This window comes from Trachypithecus francoisi, unplaced genomic scaffold (genome assembly GCF_009764315.1).
Source record: "Trachypithecus francoisi isolate TF-2019V2 unplaced genomic scaffold, Tfra_2.0 Lachesis_group12, whole genome shotgun sequence".
NCBI classification, from domain to species: Eukaryota; Metazoa; Chordata; class Mammalia; order Primates; family Cercopithecidae; genus Trachypithecus; species Trachypithecus francoisi.
Genome location: NW_022681457.1, coordinates 96,119,450 through 96,141,657, shown reverse-complemented (window position 1 = coordinate 96,141,657; position 22,208 = coordinate 96,119,450). Strand labels below are relative to the sequence as shown.

Below are 22,208 nucleotides of genomic sequence, written 5' to 3'. Positions count from 1 at the left end.
ACAGAGCTAGACTCCATCTCAAAAAAATTTAAAAAACAAAAACCAAAAAAACCCAAAAAGGATATTTAGGCACATAACATTGCCAAAACAAGGATGCCTGTTCAGTTGAGGGCCGTGAGAGAAGGTCACCCTACTCAATTCTTATGGCAGAGAAGCTGGACTCAAACTCCTGCTGATATTATGGCCTCCCTTGGAGTAAAATGATGGAAAATTCCTGAGTTTTTCTCAAACACAGAAATGAATAACGATGCTGCCACCTGCTGACTAGAGAGCTACAATCCAGGCTTGCCTGTCCTGACTCCCTCTGGGATTTCAAAGGTACCTTGTCTTTCGATTAATAACTTCTTTATTCTGGAAAAGCAAATTAAAGTCATATTCATATAAACACTGACATTACAAAGTACAGGGAAAAGGGGAAGGGAGAAGGAAACAAAACCCTTTACAAATCCTGCTAATACTGTCTTACCAAAAAGACCATAATGCTTTGTCCCATATTCAGTCACGTATATAATAAACCACAAATAAAATCTTCTCTGGAAGATACATTGCTCCTCTTTGAGATGGCAGGGAAAAGGGACCGGAAGTTGGGGTAGGAGGCTTTATTCTTTTGGCAGATCCTCTCAGTCATTATAGATATTGCTGCACTGTTAATAAAAAATATATGCTTCTCTGTAAAGCATTAAAAAAAAAAAAAAATCCAAGGATGAGATGGCTGAATTCTCAGCTCAAGTATCTCCAAATACATTGTTGTCCATTCCCTGACCTTTCCGTGTGTTATTTCTTGGTTGTTTTCCGGATCAATGCCATTCTCTGAAAGGAGAGAGAAATAAGCAGTTATGCAGCAGCAGCTGGAGTCAGGAGCTTTCTGGAACATTTTGTGTGGCTAGCAGGCCTCGTGGTCTACACTGTAGGCCGCAGCCCTCAGACACCTACAGTCACAAGGCATCTCAGCAGATTCCTTTTAACCAGAGAGCAGTCTGCAAAGCCCCAAGAGATGTTTAGATGGGCTAGTGGACCCACTTCATCTACCAAACTGCTCTAGGCTAGCAGAATGGCAAAAAAGTTAAAAGCAGGAGAAAGTGACAGCTCTTGAGTTTTGAGGACTTAGAGGATTAGCTGGGAAAACATGTGTTTTCTTTCCTTCTTTATTCTTCTTCTTTTTTTTCTTTTTTTGAGATGGGCTCTCGCTCTATTGCCGAGTCTGGAGTGCAGTGGCACGATTTCAGCTCACTGCAACCTCTGCCTCCCAAGTTCAAGCGATTCTCCTGCCTCGGCCTCCCCAGTAGCTGGGATTACAGGCACATGCCACCATGCCTGGCTAATTTTTGTATTTTTAGTAGAGACAGGGTTTCACTATGCTGGCCAGGCTGGTCTCGAACTCCTAACCTCAAGTGATCCACCAGCCTCAGCCTCCCGAAGTGCTAGGATTACAGGCATGAGCCACTGTGCCTGGCCAAGCATGTGTTTTCTGGGGTCCCCTGACCCCAATCTTTTCTCCGATGATGGACACAATAGGGAAAGGGCCTCAATTTCAAAGTGTTGCCACACACAAAGGGAGCTGACATTTCACACCTCATGACCTGCATTGAAGGGAAACTGAAGAATAACAACTTCTACCACAGTCCATCATGGAAACACTCAGATCCACAGGTTTCATGATCTGAATTATTTTACTATTACTAGCCACTAGCCAAACTGACAACTTGCTTTGCTCATTCTTTTTGACCAAATACCAATATTATGGCATTTGTTGACTAAATAATTAGGGCTGAAAAATGGTTAATTTGGGAGCACAAAGTGACAGTCCATTATTTGGAGAGACTCTCTTCTGAACAGTGCAATCTTTCCATTCAGGAAACTGGTGGCTTCCCTGTAGGGCTTGCTCTGTGAGCTCTACCAATACCTACTCCAGAGATACCAGGCTATGGCGAAGCAGGGGCACTCAACCAGGACTGCCCAGTTGTGCCTGCTAAGCTTGGAAAAAGCTCACGTTTCAAATCAGAGTAGCCACTTAAGTTAAGACAGAAAGGATAACAGCCTTGTCAGAGGGAGGCCAACACTGCTGTTGGACTGATCAAAGATGGGGTTGACTTGCTCCACAGCAGAAGTAGTATTCTCATACTGACTCCTAGGTTCCTTGTTTAGAGGGAACCTTGTTCAAAGTTAAACCGGATACAGGCCAGAATGTCCAGCACGGCAACCTGGATACTACCTCTCAGAACAAGTACAGCATATTTTTCCTTTGTTTCTTTTTTTTTTTTTTTGAGACGGAGTCTCGCTCTGTCGCTCAGGCTGGAGTGCAGTGGCCCGATCTTCACTCACTGCAAGCTCCGCCTCCCGGCTTTACGCCATTCTCCTGCCTCGGCCTCCGGAGTAGCTGGGACTACAGGCGCCCCGCACCTCGCCCGGCTAGTCTTTTGTATTTTTTTAGTAGAGAAGGGGTTTCACCGTGTTAGCCAGGATGGTCTGGATCTCCTGACCTCGTGATCTGCCCGCCTCGGCCTCCCAAAGTGCTGGGATTACAGGCTTGAGCCACCGCGCCCGGCCTACTTTTGCTTTCTTTAACCTGCCCTCTCTTCATAGGACCATATATGGTGTTGCAATCAGCAACAATGAAGGAAGATTTCATTAAGGAGGTATGGTGGGGTGAGCTCCATCCATGTTAGAAGAACCCAGAATCAACAGTTTTAAGTGACTCTCAACAGAGTTACAGGAAAAAACAGACCACATGTGGGAACAGCATGGCACCATGTGAATATCTTATTGATCTCCCGGTGACCGCTGCTCTCTCTGACCCTTGCCCTCTCTGACCCTTGATCCAGAGAGTGAAGTTTGCTGTATGGGGGAAGCGAGACCCCCTAGAAGGTAGCTGTGTGTATCCACTCTGAGATGTAGCTCAAGGAATCAGCCTTGGCTGTCCCCAGGGCTCTGGCATCTCCTCACCTGTTTGTGAGCTTCTGTGGTGCAAGCTTTTTTGTAGGGTCGGATTTCTTCAGAGCCAAATCCTGGGATCCACATGTTCCACTGGCGCTCTGCAAGGAAGAAGCCAGCACAGAGATAAAGGTACCAAGAAAGCAGTACCAGGAGTGCAATGTGACCCCCTTGGATCAGGGAGGATGAATGTGGGCATCTGGCTACTAACTAACTCCACAGAAGGATTATATTACAAATGGGAAAAATGGGCATGGCCTTTCCAAGGTGTTTTTTTTTTTTTTTTTTTTTTTTTTGGAGACAGGGTCTTCCCACTCTGTCACCCAGAGTGGGGTGCAGTAGCACAATCTTGGCTCACTACAGCCTTAACTGCCCCAGCACAAGCGATCTTCCCATCTTGGCCTCCCAAGTAGCTGGGACTGCAGGTGCATGCCACCATGGCCAGCTAATATTTCTTTCTTTCTTTTTTTTTTTTTTGGAGACAGAGTCTCACTCTGTCGCCCAGGTTGCAGTGCAGTGGCGTGATCTCGGCTCACTGCAAGCTCCGCCTCCCGGGTTCACGCCATTCTCCTGCCTCAGCCTCTCGAGCAGTTGGGACTACAGGTGCCCGCCACCACACCCAGCTAATTTTTTGTATTTTTAGTAGAGACAGGGTTTCACCGTGTTGGCGAAGAAGTCTAGCTATCCTGGGACTGCTAAAGGATGAGACCATATGGAGAGATGGTGGGTGGGGAAGATGGGAAGGGTAGGACTGGGGAATGTGAAGGGGAATGGGAGGGTTGGGAGGGACGGAGGGAGACGCCTACAGAATCCCAGCTGTTTCAGTGTTCTTAGACCAGGCATCAGACATGGACGATATGAAGCCTTCCATTATGGGTTATTTAAATTGTGTCCCTAAAAAAGATATGTTGCAGTCTTAACCTTAAGTACCTCCAGAATATGATCTTATTTGGAAATAGGGATGTTGCAGATGAAATTGGTTAAAATGAGATCACATTGGAGTAGGGTTAGCCCTTAATCCAATATGACTGGTGTCCTGTGAGAAGAAAAGAAGAGACACAGAGACAGAGACACACAGGGAAAAGGCCATGTAAAGACTGAGGCAAAGCCTGGAGTTCTGTAGCTACAAGCCATGGAACACCAAGGATTGCCAGCCACCACCAGAGGCTAGGAGGAGGCAAGAACAGACTTTTCCCTAGGGGCAGCAATGAGAGCATGACCCTGCTGACACTTAGATTTCAGATTTCTGGCCTGCAGAACTGTGAGAGAAAATTTTTTGTTGTTTTAAGCTGCCAAGTTTATGGTATTTTGTTAAGGTAGCCTGAGGAAACTAGTAGGCTTTCCTTCAAGACAATCTCAGGCCCAGCCACTGCCTGACTTAGTAAAACTAGCTGAGCCCAGTCAACCCCCAGATTCATGAATAAAATCAATAACTATTATTGTGCTAAGCCACTTTTTGCGGTGGTCTGCTACACATTAATGGAAAACCAGAATATCTGTCCTTTTCTCTAGACACCAGCAACATTACCCAAAGTGTATTATTTACTTTACCTAGACTACCAATGCCTCCCCAAGGCAATAGCTTCTTGACACTGTGAAGGAAGCCTTTCAATAATTAGTCATGGGCTGATCTGCACCGAATCTCATTCATTTGGCCTGTCTCTATAGTTATACATTGGGCTGGGCATGGTGGCTCACGACTGTAATCCCAGCACTTTGGGAGGCCAAGGCAGGTGGATCACCAGAGGCCAGGAGTTCGAGACCAGCCTGACCAACATGATGAAACCCCATTTCTACTGAAAATACAAAAATTAGCCAGGTGTGGTGGTACAGGCCTATAGTCCCAGCTACTTAGGGGGCTGAGGCAGGAGAATCGCTTGAACCCAGGAGGTGGAGGTTGCTGAGATGGCGTCACTGCACTCTAACCTGGGTGACAGAGTGAGACTTGATCAAAAAAATATATTTATTTATATATAAAGTATAATATATATAAAGTATATATAAATATATAAAAATTATATATATTTATACAAACATAAATTATATATACAATATATATACACACACATAAATATATACATATATATACACACACATACACAGTTATAGACTGATCTTTCTTTTAATCACATTGTATCCAATGCAGAGGGCTGCTTATTCATTTCCAAGTGATTATGGTTATCACTGTTAGCTGAGTATCTCCCAGAAAAACTCAAACTCAAATTTAGTGTCTGTTAAGTAGAAAAGGAAAATATAAAATTGTATGTATGATTATAAACTTGGGGAAAATGCATAAATAAGCTAAAACTGTAAGGGAACACTAAGGAACAGTTTCATTTGAATGGTGGAGACATAACAGTACCTACATTTACTAGATCCTACTTTGTGCAGGCCCTGTGCCAGTCACTTTACAGACATAGTCTATAATTCTCACAATTATTCTGTAAGGAGGATATTATGATCCTCACTTTACAAATGAGGAAACACTGCCGGGCGCGGTGGCTCAAGCCTGTAATCCCAGCACTTTGGGAGGCCGAGACGGGTGGATCACAAGGTCAGGAGATCGAGACCATCCTGGCGAACACAGTGAAACCCCGTCTCTACTAAAAATACAAAAAACTAGCCGGGCGAGGTGGCGGGCGCCTGTAGTCCCAGCTACTTGGAGGCTGAGACAGGAGAATGGCGAGAACCCGCGAGGCGGAGCTTGCAGTGAGCTGAGATCCGGCCACTACACTCCAGCCTGGGCGACAGAGCAAGACTCGCCTCAAAAAAAAAAAAAAAAAAAAAAAAAAAAAAAAAAAAAAAAACAAATGAGGAAACAGACTCTAAGAGATACTAGGTAGGAAAAACAGGCTGATACAGCTGGAAAGTGGCAGAATCTGGTTTCAAATCCATGCCTGGGCTCATTCTCCCTACCATAGATGGATTTCTCTTTTCTATTTGGTGCTGTTATTGAATTAATACATAAATCCCAGCGCCCAAAAGTCTGACTCGGGCAGACTACAGTGTAGTCTTCTGACTACACTTTCCCTGGCAGTTCTGAAGAAGCAGTTGAATATCTACTTCAGGGAGAAACAAGACCACACACCTAAATGCAGCTGGACATCTTTCACCTCCAGGGTGCTGGACTTGCGATGCCGTGCAAGCTGACAGGCTGCTGTCACCACACTCTCAATAAAATCATCAGCAATCTGCAGCAGCATCTGGGGAAGGTAAAGTGGGGAGAGTCAGCACGACATTGGCAGGGTAGGCTCCTGTTGCTGGGACAAGTGCTTTCAGCTTGTATTGCGTATTTAGTCAGGCTTTCTAGTAGAAGGCTGGAATCAGCATTTGGGCTAAGGTGGGGAAGAGGAATGAGAAGGACAAAAGAAACATTACCTAGGTTGAGTGCAACTCATACCTTACTGAGCATATAATTTCTACCCAGCAGTAATCAACTAACCCAATCCCTACCCTCCATATCTTTATTTATTAGTGAGAAAATAAAAGTGAATCATTTGAATTCCTCACTCACAGTATCTTAAAAGCACTTTTGTTTCCATTATCTCACTTAGTCCTTACAATAATCCTGTGAAGAAAATGGGACATGGATTTTATTCATTCTAAGAGGATTTCACAGACTCAGAGAGACTAATTTGTTCATGGCCATGTAAGTAGAAAGCAGAAGGCCAGGCGCAATGGCTCATGCCTGTAATCTCAGCACTTTGGGAGGCCAAGTTGGGAGGATCACTTGGGGTCAGAAGTTCGAGACCAGCCCAACAATATTGCAAGAGCCCCATCTGTATTTAAAAATAAATAGGCCGGGCGCAGTGGCTCATGCCTGTAATCCCAGCACTTTGGGAGGCTGAGGCGGGCGAATCATGAGGTCAAGAGATTGAGACCATCCTGGCCAACGTGGTGAAACCTTGTCTCTACTAAAAATACAAAAATTAGCTGGGTGTGGTGGCGCGTGCCTGTAGTCCCAGCTACTTGGGAGGCTGGGGCAGGAGAATCACTTGAACCCAGGAGGTGGAGGTTGCAGTCAGCCGAGATTGTGCCACTGTACTTCAGCCTGATGACAGAGCAAGACTCTGTCTCAAAAAATAATAATACTAATTTATTTTATTTTATTTTTTTTGAGATGGAGTCTTGCTCTGTCACCCAGGTTGGAGTGCAGTGGCGCGATCTCAGCTCACTGCAAGCTCCACCTCCTGGGTTTACACCATTCTCCTGCCTCAGCCTCCCGAGTAGCTGGGACTACAGGCGCCCGCCACCTCGCCCAGCTAGTTTTTTGTATTTTTAGTAGAGACGGGGTTTCACCGTGTTAGCCAGGATGGTCTCGATCTCCTGACCTCGTGATCTGCCCGCCTCGGCCTCCCAAAGTGCTGGGATTACAGGCTTGAGCCACCGCACCCGGCCAATAATAATAATTTTAAAAATAATAACAAATAAATAGAGGCCAGGCATGGTGGCTCACACCTGTAATCCCAGAACTTTGGGAGGCTGAGGTGGGCAGATCATTTGAGGTCAGGAGCTCGAGACCAGCCTGACCAACATGGTGAAATCCAGTCTCTAAGGGCCGTGTGCAGTGGCTCATGCCTGTAATTCCAGCACTTTGGAAGACCAAGGCAGGTGGATCAACTGAGGTCAGGAGCTTGAGACCAGCCTGACCAACATGGTGAAACCCTGTCTCTACTAAAAATAAAAAATTAGCTGCGCATGGTGGTGGGTATCTGTAATCCCAGCTACTCTAGAGGTTGAGGCAGGAGAATCGCTTAAACCCGGGGGGTGGAGGTTGCAGTGAGCCGAGATTGCACCACTGCACTCCAGCCTGGGTGACAGGGCGAGACTCTGTCTCAAAAAGAAAAAAAGAAAGAAAGAAAGAAAGCAGAGGAACCAGGATTCCAACTCGAGGGTTCTGAGTCTAAATCTTGAGTTCTTTCCACATCACTATCAATTATTATTGGACTGTGTGAAGAGAAGGATGAGAATTCTGAAGATAAAAATCTATATATCTACATGAGGCACTCCTATAATCCCAGCACTTTGGGAGGCCGAGGCAGATGGTTTGCTTGAGCTCTGGAGTTCGAGACTAGCCTGGGCAACATGCATGGCAAAACCCTGTCTCTACAAAAAATACAGAAATTAGCTGGGATTGGTGGCATGCACTTGTAGTCCCAGCTACTTGGGAGGCTGAAGTGGGAGGCTTGCTTGAGTCCACTTAGTCGAGATTGCAGTGAACTGTGATCATGGCACAGCACTCCAGCCTTGGTGACAGAGACCTCGTCTCAAAAACAAACAAACAAATAAATAAATATGCACGCACATGAAAAAACTGAGATTTTTATCAGTCCATATAGTCTCCATGGCTTCCTCTGCTGACAAACCAAAACAAACTAAAATAAAATTACAACCATAGATACAAAACTCCTTGTTCTGGTGGACCATTAACTCATTGTCATCTTTACTGTGGGAACCAAATGCACACCATCTAAGAGAAAGATTTCTGATTAAACAGCAGATCAATTGACCTCTTGTCCCTCCCATTAAAATGACAGTTAAAAAAAACATATTGCCAGGTGCAGTGGCTCATGCCTGTAATCCCAGCCCTTTGGGAGGCCGAAGTGGGTGGATGACCCGAGGTCAGGAATTCGAGACCAGCTTGACCAATATGGTGAAACTCCGTCTCTACTAAAATTACAAAAATTAGCCAGGTGTGATGGCGTGCACCTGTAGTCCCAGCTTCTCAGGAGACTGAGGCAAGAGAATAGCTTGAACCCGGGAGGCGGAGGTTGCAGTGAGCTGAGATCACGCCGCTGCACTCCAGCTTGGGCAACAGAACAAGACTCCGTCTCAAAAAAAAAAAAAAGAAGCTAAGGGATAAACTCTCAAGATAGGAGACTGGAATTTTCTCTGGAGATATTGAATGATTCCAGAGAAAAGACTCACAGATATTGACATTTAGGGAACCTTCCATTAGGAAGGTTGACTTGTGGACAAATTATTCTGAAGTCAATCAAGACTGTGGTCTGCTAGAGTGAACCGAGATCAGCTCATGAAAGCCAATTATGGGCTGGGCGCGGTGGCTCACGCCTGTAATCCCAGCACTTTGGGAGGCCGAGACAGGCGGATCATGAGGTCAGGAGATCGAGACCATCCTGGCTAACACGGTGAAACCCCGTCTCTACTAAAAATACAAAAAATTAGCCGGGCATGGTGGCAGGCAACTGTAGTCCCAGCTACTCGGGAGGCTGAGGCAGGAGAATGGCGTGAACCCAGGAGACGGAGCTTGCAGTGAGCCGAGATCAAGACACTGCACTCCAGCCTGGGCGACAGAGCGAGACTCCGTCTCATAAAAAAAAAGCTAATTATGTACCTCTTTTCCCAAGTTTGTATTTAGTGATGTCATGTTGGTAGAAATAGTTACATCACAGAAATAATAAAGCACTGCAAATTGGTCATTTTCCTCCAAAGAGCTGGTTGTTAAACATTTATCCATATATTACTGGGCCAAATCCATCAATTATGCTTCAAATCAGCTTTTCAGTGGGTGATTCTTTTGTTTTTTTTGAGACAGGGTCTCGCTGTGTCACCCAGGCTGGAGTGCAGTGGCACGATCTCAGCTCACTTCACTGCAAGCTCCGCCTCCAGGGTTCACAACATTCTCCTGCCTCAGCCTCCCAAGTAGCTGGGACTATAGGCTCCCGCCACCATGCCTGGCTAATTTTTTGTATTTTTAGTAGAGATGGGGTTTCACTGTGTTAGCCAGGATAGTCTGGATCTCCTGACCTTGTGATCCGCCCGCTTTGCCCTCCCAAAGCCCTGGGATTACAGGTGTGAGCCACTACGCCTGCCCAGCAGGTGATTCTTTAAGAATGAATAGCCAGGGTCAGACATAGTGGCTCACACCTATAATCCCAGCACTTTGGAAGGCTGAGGCGGGTGGATCACTGGAGGTCAGAAGTTTGAGACCAGCCTGGCCAACATGGTAAAAACCCTGTCTCTACTAAATATATGAAAATTAGGTATGGTGGTGTGCACCTGTAATCCCAACTACTTGAGAGGCTGAGGTGGAGAATTGCTTGAACCTGGGAGATGCAGTTTGCAGTGAGCTGATATAGCACCACTGCCCTCCAGCCTGGGTGGCTGAGCAAGACTCTGTCTCAAAAAAAAAAAAAAAAGAAAAACAGTAAGGAAAGTTATATGGGCCAGCAGGCATGATAGCTCATGCCTGTAATCCCAGCACTTTGGGAGGCTGAGGTGGGTGAATCACCTGAGGTCAGGAATCTGAGACCAGCCTGGCCAACATGGCAAAACCTCATCTCTACTAAAAATACAAAAATTAGCCAGGTGTGGTGGCACATGCCTATAATCCCAGCTACTTGGGAGGCTGAGGCAGGAGAATCACTTACTTGAACCCCTGGGAGGCAGAGGTTGCAGTAAGCTAAGATCGTGCCACTACACTCCAGCCTGGGCAACAGAGCAAGACTGTCTTAAAAAAATAAAAATAAAAATAAAAAAAGAAAGTTATATGGTACATATGTGAGTGGTGTAAAAAATTCTCATTTACCATAATAGGGAATCAACAGAATATTATAAAATTGGCCAGACACGGTGACTCACACCTGTAATCCCAGCACTTTGGGAGGCCGAGGCAGGCAGATAACCTGAGGTCAGGAGTTCGAGACCAGCCTGACCGATATGGAGAAACCCCATCTCTACTAAAAATACAAAAATTAGCCAGGTGTGGTGGCGCATGCCTATAATCCCAGCAACTCAGGAGGCTGAGGCAGGAGAATCGCTTGAACCCGGGAGGTGGAGGTTGAGGTGAGCCAAGATTGCACCACTGCACTCCAGCCTGGGCAACAAGAGCAAAACTCCATCTCAAAAAAAAAGAATATTATAAAATTAATGGGTCAAAGAGTATCTCTTTTAAGTATATTACTTAGAAATACAGAGGAATGTTACAGAAACAGCTAAAATTGTTGAAAGTGATTGCCTATGAGCAACAGACTATGCCTTTTTAACAGGCAAAAGTAGCAGCAATTATTGGGTATAAAGCAAATGCAGATTTGTCTGTGCTCTTATTTTATTTTATTTATTTATTACAGTGGTGCAATCCTGGCTTACTGCAACCTCGGCCTTCTGGGTTTAAGAACACTTCAACCTCCCTAGTAGCTGGAACTACAGATGCACACCACCACAGTCAGCTAATTTTTTTTTTTTTTTTTTTTTCTGAGATGGAGTCTCGCTCTGTCGCCCAGGCTGGAGTGCAGTGGCGCAATCTCAGCTCACTGCAAGCTCCGCCTCCCGGGTTCCCGCCATTCTCCTGTCTCAGCCTCCCATGTAGCTGGGACTACAGGCGTCCGCCACCTTGCCCAGCTAGTTTTTTGTATTTTTTAGTAGAGACGGGGTTTCACCGTGTTAGCCAGGATGGTCTCGATCTCCTGACCTCGTGATCCGCCCATCTCAGCCTCCCAAAGTGCTGGGATTACAGGCTTGAGCCACCGCGCCCGGCCTCAGCTAATTTGTTAATGTTTTGCAGAGACAAGGTCTCATTATATGGCCTAGGCTGGTCTTGAACCTCTGAGCTCCAGCAATCCTCCTGCTTCAGTCTCTCAAAAGGCATGAGCCACTGCATCTGGCCTGTTTGTGCTCTTAACCACTATGCTATACCAGTTCTCAGGGACCAGTTTCTAGGGTACCCAACCCCACCTTACCTCCTCCACATCTTCATCCAACTGCTCATTAGGATCCACTTCTCTTACTAAGTCCTGTAATTTCTTCTTGGTCAATACCTAAAGTTAATTGGGAGAAGACTTTTCAACCAAGTATTAAGGAAACGAAACAAATCATTACCCTGTAATGAAGAAAGACTGTCAAATTGTTGGTTTTAGTTTTCACTTTCCAATGAGTTCAGAGTCTGGCCTACCTGACTATGCTGCTATAAGACAATACTCTCAAGACAGAAGTAACTTACGGAAAGGTGGAAAGAGCAGTTTGAAGACAGGCCAGCATCCAGCTGTCAGGCAGTATATTTCAGCCTCATGTCTTTTTCTCACTGTGCCTCTCTACATGAAGAAATTTGCAATTCTCTGACCACCACAAATTGTACCATGCCCCTTGCCTTTAGACAAGTTTTTTTTTTTTTTTTGAGACAGGGTCTCCCTCTATTGCCCACTGGAGTACAGTGGCATGAACATGGCTTACTGCAGCCTTGACTGCCAAGCTCTCCCACCTAAGCTTCCCAGCTAGCTGGGACCATAGGCACGTGCCACCACACCCGGCTAATTTTTTTATTTTTTATTTTTTATTGAGAGACAGGATCTCGCTATGTTGTGCAGCCTGCTCTTAAACTCCTGGCTTCAAGTGATTCTTCCACCTCAGCCTCCCAAAGTGCTGTACATGCTCTTCCTCCCTTCTTCCTTCTTGCTCAGCTCATGGTGCCTCTTTCTGATGCTTTTCCTAGCCCATCCCAGTAAAGGTAACCACTTACTTCCTCGTTTGGCATACAGTATGCTGTGCACCCATATTTATACACTTCCTTGTTTCTGATTTAATAGGCTACAAGCTCCCTGAGGGCAGGCTTCATAAAGGAAATGTCATGTTACATATATATGCCATTAAAAAGTGATCAAAAGAAAGCCAGGCACAGTGATCTGTGCCTGTAGTCCCAGCTACTCAGGAGGCTGAGGCAGGAGGATCACTTGAGGCCAGGAGTTGGAGACTGCAGTGAGCTATGATTGTGCCACTACACTCCAGCCTGGGGAACACAGGAAGACCTCATGTCTTAAAAAAAAGAAAGAAAGAAAGAAAGAAAACGGCTGGGCACAGTGGCTCATGCCTGTAATCCCATCACTTTGGAAGGCTGAGGTGGGAGGACTGCATGAGCCCAGGACTTCAAAGACTAGCCTGGACATCATGACGAGACTGCATCTCTATTTTTAAAAAACATCTAAAAAATGGCCAGGCCCATCCTGCCTAACACGGTGAAACCCCATCTCTACTAAAAATACAAAAACGAGCCGGGCGAGGTGGCGGGCGCCTGTAGTCCCAGCTACTCAGGAGGCTGAGGCAGGAGAATGGCATAAACCCGGGAGGCGGAGCTTGCAGTGAGCTGAGATCTGGCCACTGCACTCCAGTCCGGGCGACAGAGCGAGACTCCGCCTCAAAAAAAAAAAAAAAAAAAATGGCCAGGCACAGTGGCTCACGCCTGTAATCCCAGCACTTTGGGAGGCCAAGGTAGGCGGATCACGAGGTCAGGAGACTGAGAACATCCTGGCTAACATGGTGAAACCCTGTCTCTATTAAAAATACAAAAAAAAAATTTAGTTGGGCATGGTGGTGGACGCCTGTAGTCCCAGCTAGTTGGGAGGCTGAGGCAGGAGAATGGCGTGAACCCAGGAGGCGGAGCTTGCAGTGAGACGAGATTGCGCCACTGCACTTCAGCCTGGGCAACAGAGTGAGACTCCATCTCAAAAAAAAAAATCTAAAAAATATATAAAAAATAAATTAAAAAAAAGAAAAACTTAGGCACTTGACCTCCTTAGTGCCCATTTGAGTCTCTTCCAAGTGTACTTTCCTTTCTTTCCTGCTGTAAACCTTCTAGTAAAATTCCACTTAAAAAAAATTAATTAATTAAAAAAAGAGCTGGGTGTGGTGGCTCACGCCTGTAATCCCAGCACTTTGGGAGGTGGGTGGATCACCTGGGGTCAGGAGTTCGAGATCAGCCTGACCAACATGGTGAAACCCCGTCTCTCTTAAAAATACAAAAATTAGCTGGGCGTGGTGGTAGGCGCCTATAATCCCAACTATTAGGGAGGCTGAGGCAGGAGAGCAGCTTGAATTGGGAAATGGAGGTTGCAGTGAGCCAAGATCATGCCATTGCACTCCATCCTGGGTGACAGAGCGGGACTCTGTCTCAAAAAAGAGAGAGAGAAAAAAAAAAAAAAAAAAGTTGCACTGGAACAAAAAAAAAAAGAGAGAGAGAGAGACAGAAGAAAAAAATAAAAACACCAAAAGACACACTACAATGCTAACCATGGCTATTTTAGGGTGGTGGCATTAGAATTATGGGCATTTATTCTTTGTGTATTTCTGAAGTTTCTGTGATAAACATGTATAATTTTTGAAATAAGGAAAAAAGAAACTTTTTTTTCTTTTTTGAGACGGAATCTCATTCTGTCACCCAGGCTGGAGTGTGGTGGTGCAATCTCGGCTTACTGCAACTTCTGCCTCCTGGGTTCAGGTGATTCTTCTGCCTCAGCCTCCTGAGTAGCTGGGACTACAGGCGCGCACCACCACACCAGGCTAATTTTTGTAATTTTAGTAGATATGGGGTTTCAGCATATTGGCCAGGCTGGTCTTGAACTCCTGACCTTGGGTTGTCGCCTGCCTTGGCCTCCCAAAGTGCTGGGATTACAGGCGTGAGCCACTGCACCCAGCCAAGAAAATAATTTTTTTTTTTTGAGACAGAGTCTTGCTCTGTCGCCCAGGCTGGAGTGCAGTGGAGCAATCTCTGCTCACTGCAAGCTCTGCCTCCCGGGTTCACGCCATTCTCAGGCCTCAGCCTCCCAAGTAGCTGGGACTACACGCACCCGCCACCATGCCTGGCTAATTTCTTTGTATTTTTAGTAGAGATGGGGTTTCACCATGTTGGCCAGGATGGTCTCAATCTCCTGACCTTGTGATCTGCCTGCCTTGGCCTCTCAAAGTGCTGGGATTACAGGCTTGAGACACCATGCCTGGGTGAACCCAGAAATTTGAGGCTACAGTGAGCTATGATTATACCATTGCACTCTAGCCTGGGCAACAGAGCAAAACCGTTTCTCTAAAGAAAAAATGAATAAATATTTGTTAATGATGTCTCATATCCATCCATTCTTCTTCATTCTATCATTATCACCTAATTCAAGCCTTCACTACATGTCTTGATTTATTGCAAAAGTCTTAGAATTGGTCATCCACCCAGTCTAACCCCCTTTTTTACCCATCCTGTCCCCTTACTGCCAAGTTAATCCTCTATAGGATACACTATTTTTATTATGTTACTTTTACTCCTTTATTAAATATCTGTAAAGATCGTATATTGCCTAAAAGTTCCAATGGAAATTTATTAGTACAGGTCCACCATGTTCTGCCCTACCTACACAATTTTAAATTCTGTCTTCTACAACAGACTCCATATTCAACATAGGTCGATATCCTGACTGTTCAACCCACTCTCATTAACCTTTGCAAGTCCCTCCACTCATTCCCTTGAAATACTGGGCCAACTCATCCATTCTACACAGCCTACAAAAAACAAGTCAAAGGGATTATACTTATTTCTTGTGGTTCTGGAGGGTAGAATCAGAATTATGGGTAGAAAGAATGAAGCAGATTTTAGAATCACTGAAGAAAATTAATAATGGCAGCAACTGAATGAACTAGAAGATGGAATGACTAGAAGCAAGAGTACTTTTATCATAGGAATAATGAATCAATTTATTATTTTATTTAACAACTACATGGTTAACATGTATATAAAGTACTTATCAAAATGAAAGAAAAAAACACCTTTCATAGGCAAGGTATTGTGTGTGTATGTATGTATGGATGGATGTATGGATATATGCATACACACAACCATATATAACACAGTAATTAATAAACACTGTACATGATAATTTGCTAAAGAATGTTAGAGGAGTATATATTCAGGACAACTTGAATCTGTGTCTCCTGAGTTGGGAGTCCTCAAATTTGGCCCAAATAAACTCTCTACTTACATTAAAACAACCAAAACAAGTTAGAAATCCAAAAGAGGGAAAAGACCTTTTCAGCTAAGATAAAAAAGCAGCATCTGATATAGACATCTCTTAAAAGTATTACAGGTTGAAATAATAGGTAAGAGGTGGCACAGAGAAAAAAGAGTAAGAGGATGATACCTGATTGTTTTCAGGGCTAAGACGACCTCCTGTCCCAGGAGTGCCTGGTATCTTTACCACTGTAGTACTATTGGCCATGGAGCCTTGTGGAGGGGTGCTGGCTGGTTCCGGTTTTATGGATGAGAAATTGGAGAGGTTGATTAGGGCTGAGGGGCCAAACTGGTTCATAATCTGCCGAGCTTTGGACTTCAGCTCATAGAGCTTATCGAGATCCTGTTTCTTTTTGGAGCTGTGAGGACCAAGGCCAATTAACTGGAGAAGAAAAGCATAAGAATTAGCTCTAGAAGAACCTGTAATAAAGGATGAATCTTGAGAGTAAAAAGAGGCCTGGTGCAATGGCTCACAACTGTAATCCTAGCACTTTGGGAGGCCCAGGTGGTAGGATCACTTGAGCCCAGTAGTTCAAGACCAGCTTGGGCAACATAGACCAAAAAAAAAAAAAAAAAAAAAAGTAAGTAAAATGAGGTCTGTTAGACTTTGAGGGTTCTTCGGTATATATGGAATGGTGACCATTTAATACCCACACATTAAAAATAGGGAATGAACAATGTTTATTACTCTCACCTGATTTTAGAAACCATCTCATCTCCAAATGTTAAATGAAATAGTCCACAAAATTGAAACAAGGAAGAAAGTGAATGAAATGAAGAATCTTATGTACAAAAATAAACTAGGGCTGGGTGCAGTAGCTCATGTCTGTAATCCCAGTATGTTGTGTGTCTGAAGTGGCAGGATCACTTGAGACGGGAGCTCGAGACCAGCCTGGGGAACATAAGGAAGCCCTATCTTTGTAAAAATTTAGCTGGGGCTGGGCGTGGTGGCTCACACCTGTAATCCCAGCACTTTGGGAGGCCAAGGTGGGTAGATCACCTGAGGTCAGGTGTTCAAGACGAGCCTGACCAACATGGTGAAACCTCATCTCTACTAAAAATACAAAAAAATTGGCTAGGCATGGTGGCACATGCCTGTAATCCCTCCAAGCTACTGAGGAGGCTGAGGCAGGAGAATTGCTTGAACACGAGAGACAGAGCTTGCAGTAAGCCAAGATCATGCCACTGTACTCCAGCCTGGGCAGCAGAATGAGACTCGGTGCCCCACTGGCAAAAACAAACAAACAAACAAACAAACAAAAAACACTTAGCTGGACATGGTAGCATGTGGTCCTAGCTACTCAGGAGGCTAAGGCAGGAGGATTGCCTGAGCCCAAGAAGTTGAGGTTGCAATAAGCCATGATCACACCACTACTGCATTCCAGTCTAGGTGACAGAGACACTATCTAAAAATAAAATGAAATAAAATAGAAATAAACTAGAGGCTGGGCGCAGTTGGCTCATGCCTGTAATACCAGCACTTTGGGAGGCCGAGAGGGGTGGATCACCTGAGTTTGGGAGTTTGAGACCAGTCTGACCAACATGCAGAAACTCAACTCTACTAAAAATACAAAATTAGCCGGGCGTGGTGACACACGCCTGTAATCCCAGCTACTTGGGAGGCTGAGGCAGAAGAATTGCTTGAACTTGGGATGCAGAGGTTGACAAAACTCCATCTCAAAAAATAATAATAAATAAATAAACTAGAATAAGCAAGACGTTTTTGAGAACTTTGTAAAAATACTAGGTTAAGTACTACATGCATTATTTTTAAAGTATCAAATAATGTTAAATTCAAATAAGTCATAGCACAATCACATCCTTTAAAAAATCAGTCACAAAGCTTAAGAATACAGACTAGTTCATTTTGGCATTTCAAACATGCTTAAGTCTATGTCAGGGCTATGCCCAATAAACATAACTTTCAGCAGTTGTTAAAAGTAAACTCCTCTTTATCAAGAGCAATTTTTTTCTGAGTGTTAGCAATCTAAGTACATGCAGAGACCCTAGTCTGGAGCAGCTGAGACTCCTGAATCTTAGAGTCATGAGGTTGACTCTGCAGACGTCAGCTTGTGTGTCACCACGATCAGAAGCACATTCACCAAGTTCTGCTCACAGTAGCCTCAAACTTACTTACAGCTATCTGAGTGTCTAGATCTTTAATTACATCAGCAACAGCTGTGAGCCCGGTGAACTGAGAGGCAGCCATTTTCAAAAGCTACCTGTAAAGGAACAACTGGCATCAAGCACCATCCTTGCCATGGAACCATTTTAGTTGCATGGCCTGGTACATCTTCACCAACCAGGATCCAAGCAAACTGGATGTGGAGAAAGATTATCTCCTTTTCCTTAGTGGGAGCTAAGACAAACATCTCCATCTCTTTCATAAGCAACTTTGAAAATTAATTAATGGTGATTATGGCACATATAAACCATCTTCTTATAAAATGAATGTCTGTTGTTAGGGATAAACTAACAGCATATGGAATATTTTTATTGGGCAAAATTGTGGGATATGAGCCTGCAGGAATTATGTCAATGGCTTTCAGAACTTGGTAAAAGTTGGCAACATAAATGTCTATCTGTATCTATTCTACTCTTGTCCCTAGTGCTGAGTTCTTCCTCACCACACTGTCTGACTTTCTAATATGAGAAATCTGGCCCGGCCCAGTGGCTCATGCCTATAATTCCAGCACTCTGGGATGCCAAGGCAGGCAGATCACTTGAGGTCAGGAGTTTGAGACCAGCATGGCCAACATGGTGAAATCCAATCCCTACTAAAAATACAAAAACTAGCCAGGTGTGGTGACACGTGCCTATAATCCCAGCTACTTGGGAGGCTGAGGCAGGAGGCTGAGGCAGGAGAATCACTTGAACTCAGGAGGCAGAGGTTGCAGTGAGCCGAGATCACGCCACTGCACTCCAGCCTGGGCGACAAAGCGAGACTCTGTCTCACAAAAAAAAAAAAAAGAAGAAGAAGAAGAAGAAGAAATCATGTTATCTTGGTTTACTCTTAATAAAGGCAACTAAGTATGTACTGGTTAAAAACCCAAGATAAACTAGGCAGACTTGCTGGCCAAGAACCAGCTAATGGGGACAGCAGAATATTAGGATCACTTGTTTGTTTTAACCATATGTGGCCTCCTTCTCCCCTACCCACAAACATTACGAATAGAAGAGTCAGGACAGAAACCTTTCTTAACATGGTAATAGCTGTTCTAATATTATAAAAGCAAACTATTTTCCTAAAGCAAGTTCTATGCAAAAGCTTCATTAAGGATCATCAAACTGTACCCTCATCACTCTAGCCTCACACTGAACATACTATATCTCTCAAAAACATTCCCACAACCTTCAAGGGACTTCCCAAATAATACTGAATATTGCACAAAATAAGTAGAGACTTTTAAAAATATTTTTGAGTAAGAATTTATGTTATAACATCTGGAGACATATCTGGGTGTGGTGGTGCACACCTGTAATCCCAGCTACTCAGGAGGCTGAGGTAGGAGTACTGTTTGAGCCCAGGAATTTCAGGTCTGGACAACATAGTGAGACACTGTCCCTCTCTCTTTTTCTGAGACCAGGTCTCATTTAGTAGGACAGGTTAGAGTGTAGTGGTGTAATCATGGTTCACTGCAGACTCAAACTCGTGGACTCAAGCAATCCTCCCATCTCAACCTCTTAAGTAGCTAGGACTACATGTGCACATGTTAGGACGGGTGAGGTGGCTCACGCTTGTAATCCCAGCACTTTGGGAGACCGAGGCAGGCAGATCACCTGAGATCACGAGTTTGAGACCGGCCTGGCCAACATGGTGAAACCCCATCTCTACTAAAAATAAAAAAAATAAGCCAGGTGGGGTGGCAGGCGCCTGTAATCTCAGCTACTTAGGAGGCTGAGGCAGGAGAATCACTTGAACCTGGGAGGCAGAGGTTACAGTGAGCCAAGATCGCACCATCGCACTCTAGCTTGGGCGACAAAGACAAAACTCCATCTCAAAAAAAAAAATTATTTTTTTAAAGATCTGGAGACAAAAAATATGGCCTATCCTACATAGTACGAAATATGAATATTCACATATCAAATTAGGATTTTTTTTTCTTTTTTTGTTGTTTCCAGCGAGGTTGGATGAAATTAGGAAATAACCTTAAGGAATAGCTCCAACAGCAGTCACTCTAATGAAATAAGTGGAGGCCGGGTGCAGTGGCTCACACCTGTAATCCCAGCACTTTGGGAGGCCAAGGTGCATGGATCACTTGAGGTCAGGAGTTCGAGACCAGCCTGGCCAACATGGTGAAACCCCCATCTCTACTAAAAATATAAAAATTAGCCGGGCATGGTGACATGCGCCTATAATCCCAGCTACTCAGGAGGCTGAGACACGAGAATCACTTGAACCTGGGAGGCAGAGGTTGCAGTGAGCTGAGATCAGACCACTGCACTCCAGCCTAGGCAACAGTGTGAGACTCCATCTCAAAAAAAAAAAAAAAAAGGGCCAGGCACAGTGGCTCATGCCTGTAATCCCAGCACTTTGGGATGCGGAGGCAGGTGGATCACGAGGTCAGGAGATCAAGACCATCCTCCTAACACGGTGAAACCCCGTCTCTACTAAAAATACAAAAAATTAGCTGGGCGTGGTGGTGGGCACCTGTAGTCCCAGCTACTTGGGAGGCTGAGGCAGGAGAATGGCGTGAACCCGGGAGGCAGAGCTTGCAGTGAGCCAAGATCGTGCCACTGCAGTCCCTCAAAAAAAAAAAAAAAAAAAAAAAAAAAAAAGAAGTGGAACCTCTGGAGAAGGGAGAAAATCAGTTTCTCCCTAAGAAACTTGACAAAAATTTACTGCTGTCATTGACCTTGCTGAAAAGAAAATAATACTTCTGAGTTTTAAATAATTCTGGCTAAGCAAACTATTTCTTCCTATAAAAACAAAACAAAAGCAGATGATAACCAGACACACACTGGTGCCAGACTAACACTACCCTTAGTTTCCTAAACTATTTCTTAATATGGTAAGATTTTAAAACTGTAACACATTTGAGTGGGTGGTAATACATAGGTTTATACAACTGTCGAACTCCTCCCATTGAACATTTAAGATCTGTGCATTTTACTATATGTACGTTATACAATTAAGAATAAATCAAACACCCCTCCAGCTCCCCAGGAAAAACAGGTAAAACAATGTACTACTAGATATTTATCCTACAGAAAGGAAAACTTGAGCTTGAGACCAGCCTGGTCAATATGGTGAAACCCCATTTCTACTAAAAAAAATGCAAAAATTAGCCAGACATGATGGTGAGGGCACCTGTAATCCCTTGGGAGGCCAAGGCACGAGAATGGCTTGAACCCAGAAGGTGGAGGTTGCAGTGAGCCGAGACTGTGCCACTGCACTCCAGCCTGGGTGACAGAGAGAGACTCTGTCTCAAAAAAAACATAAAAAGGTGGTCACAAAAAAAATACTGTACGATTACTTTTATATGAAATGTCCAGAATAGGTAAACCTATAAACAGAAAGTAGATTAGTTGTTGCCTATGGCCAGAGCATGTAGGAGAGGAACAGAGACTGACTGCTAATGGGTATACGGTTTCTTTTAGGGGATACAAAATGATCTAAAAGTACATTGTGGTGATGGTTGCCAACTCTGATTGTATTAAAAAAAAAAAAAAAAGGCCAAACCCCGCAGAATCATACACTTTAAATCAGTGATTTGTATGAAATGTGAATGATTTAAATAGACTTTTTTTTTTTAAACAAATGAGGAGGCTCATGAAATGGTCTCCAAGAGAAATTGTTCAATGAATGAAAGCAAAGTATAGAATGGGAGAATATTTTGTTATCGTTTATTAAAACACATGTATTGCCAGGCACGGTGGTTCACGCCTACAATCCCAGCACTTTGGAAGGCCAAGGCGGGCAGATCACCTGAGGTTGGGAGTTCGAGACCAGCCTGACCAACATGGAGAAACCCCCCTCTCTAGTAACAATACAAAATTAACCACGTATGGTGGCGGGCACCTGTAATCCCAGCTATTCGGGAGGCTGAGGCAGGAGAATCACTTGAATGGAGAGGTGGAGGTTGCAGTGAGCCGAGATCACGCCACTGCATTCTAGCTAGGGTGACAGAGCAAGATTCCGTCTCAAATAAATAAATAAAACACACATACACAGACACACAGTTGTAAATTCATAAATTATTCCTGGCAAGATACATAAGAAACTGATAACAGAGGGAGGTGGGGGAATGGTGGTGTCTGGGTGGTCTATGGGACCAAGATGGGAGAGTCTTATTTTTCACTGTACACCCTAAATCCTGTATTATATGCATATGTTACCAATGGAAAAAATTAAGATAAAGTACTATTTGGATTTTGTTCTCTGAAAATACTCTTTTCTTCCTGTTTTTTGTTTTTGATTTTGAGAAACAGTTTCACTCTGTCATCCAGGCTGGAATGCAGTGGCCATGATCTTGGCTCACTGCAACCTCAGCCTCCC

At 44.3% G+C, this 22,208-nt stretch overlaps 1 protein-coding gene across 5 annotated transcripts in view; it reads right to left on the bottom strand.

Moving 5' to 3' along the window:
- Positions 1-328: 328 nt before the first annotated feature.
- The window catches only part of TAF12 (TATA-box binding protein associated factor 12), a 36,243-nt gene continuing 14,363 nt past the window's right edge, over positions 329-22,208 (bottom strand). For 4 of the 5 annotated variants that reach the window (XM_033227485.1, XM_033227486.1, XM_033227484.1 and 1 more), the window contains 5 exons: positions 15,840-16,091; positions 11,631-11,708; positions 6,020-6,134; positions 2,944-3,032; positions 329-810 (listed from right to left, as the gene is read on the bottom strand). In XM_033227485.1, the coding sequence (XP_033083376.1) occupies positions 775-810; positions 2,944-3,032; positions 6,020-6,134; positions 11,631-11,708; positions 15,840-16,007 (486 nt within the window). In that variant the 5' untranslated portion in view covers positions 16,008-16,091 and the 3' untranslated portion in view covers positions 329-774. Of the gene's footprint in view, positions 811-2,943; positions 3,033-6,019; positions 6,135-11,630; positions 11,709-15,839; positions 16,092-17,846; positions 17,932-22,208 lie in introns of all 5 variants that reach the window. The other variant, XM_033227483.1, reaches the window with a different exon arrangement.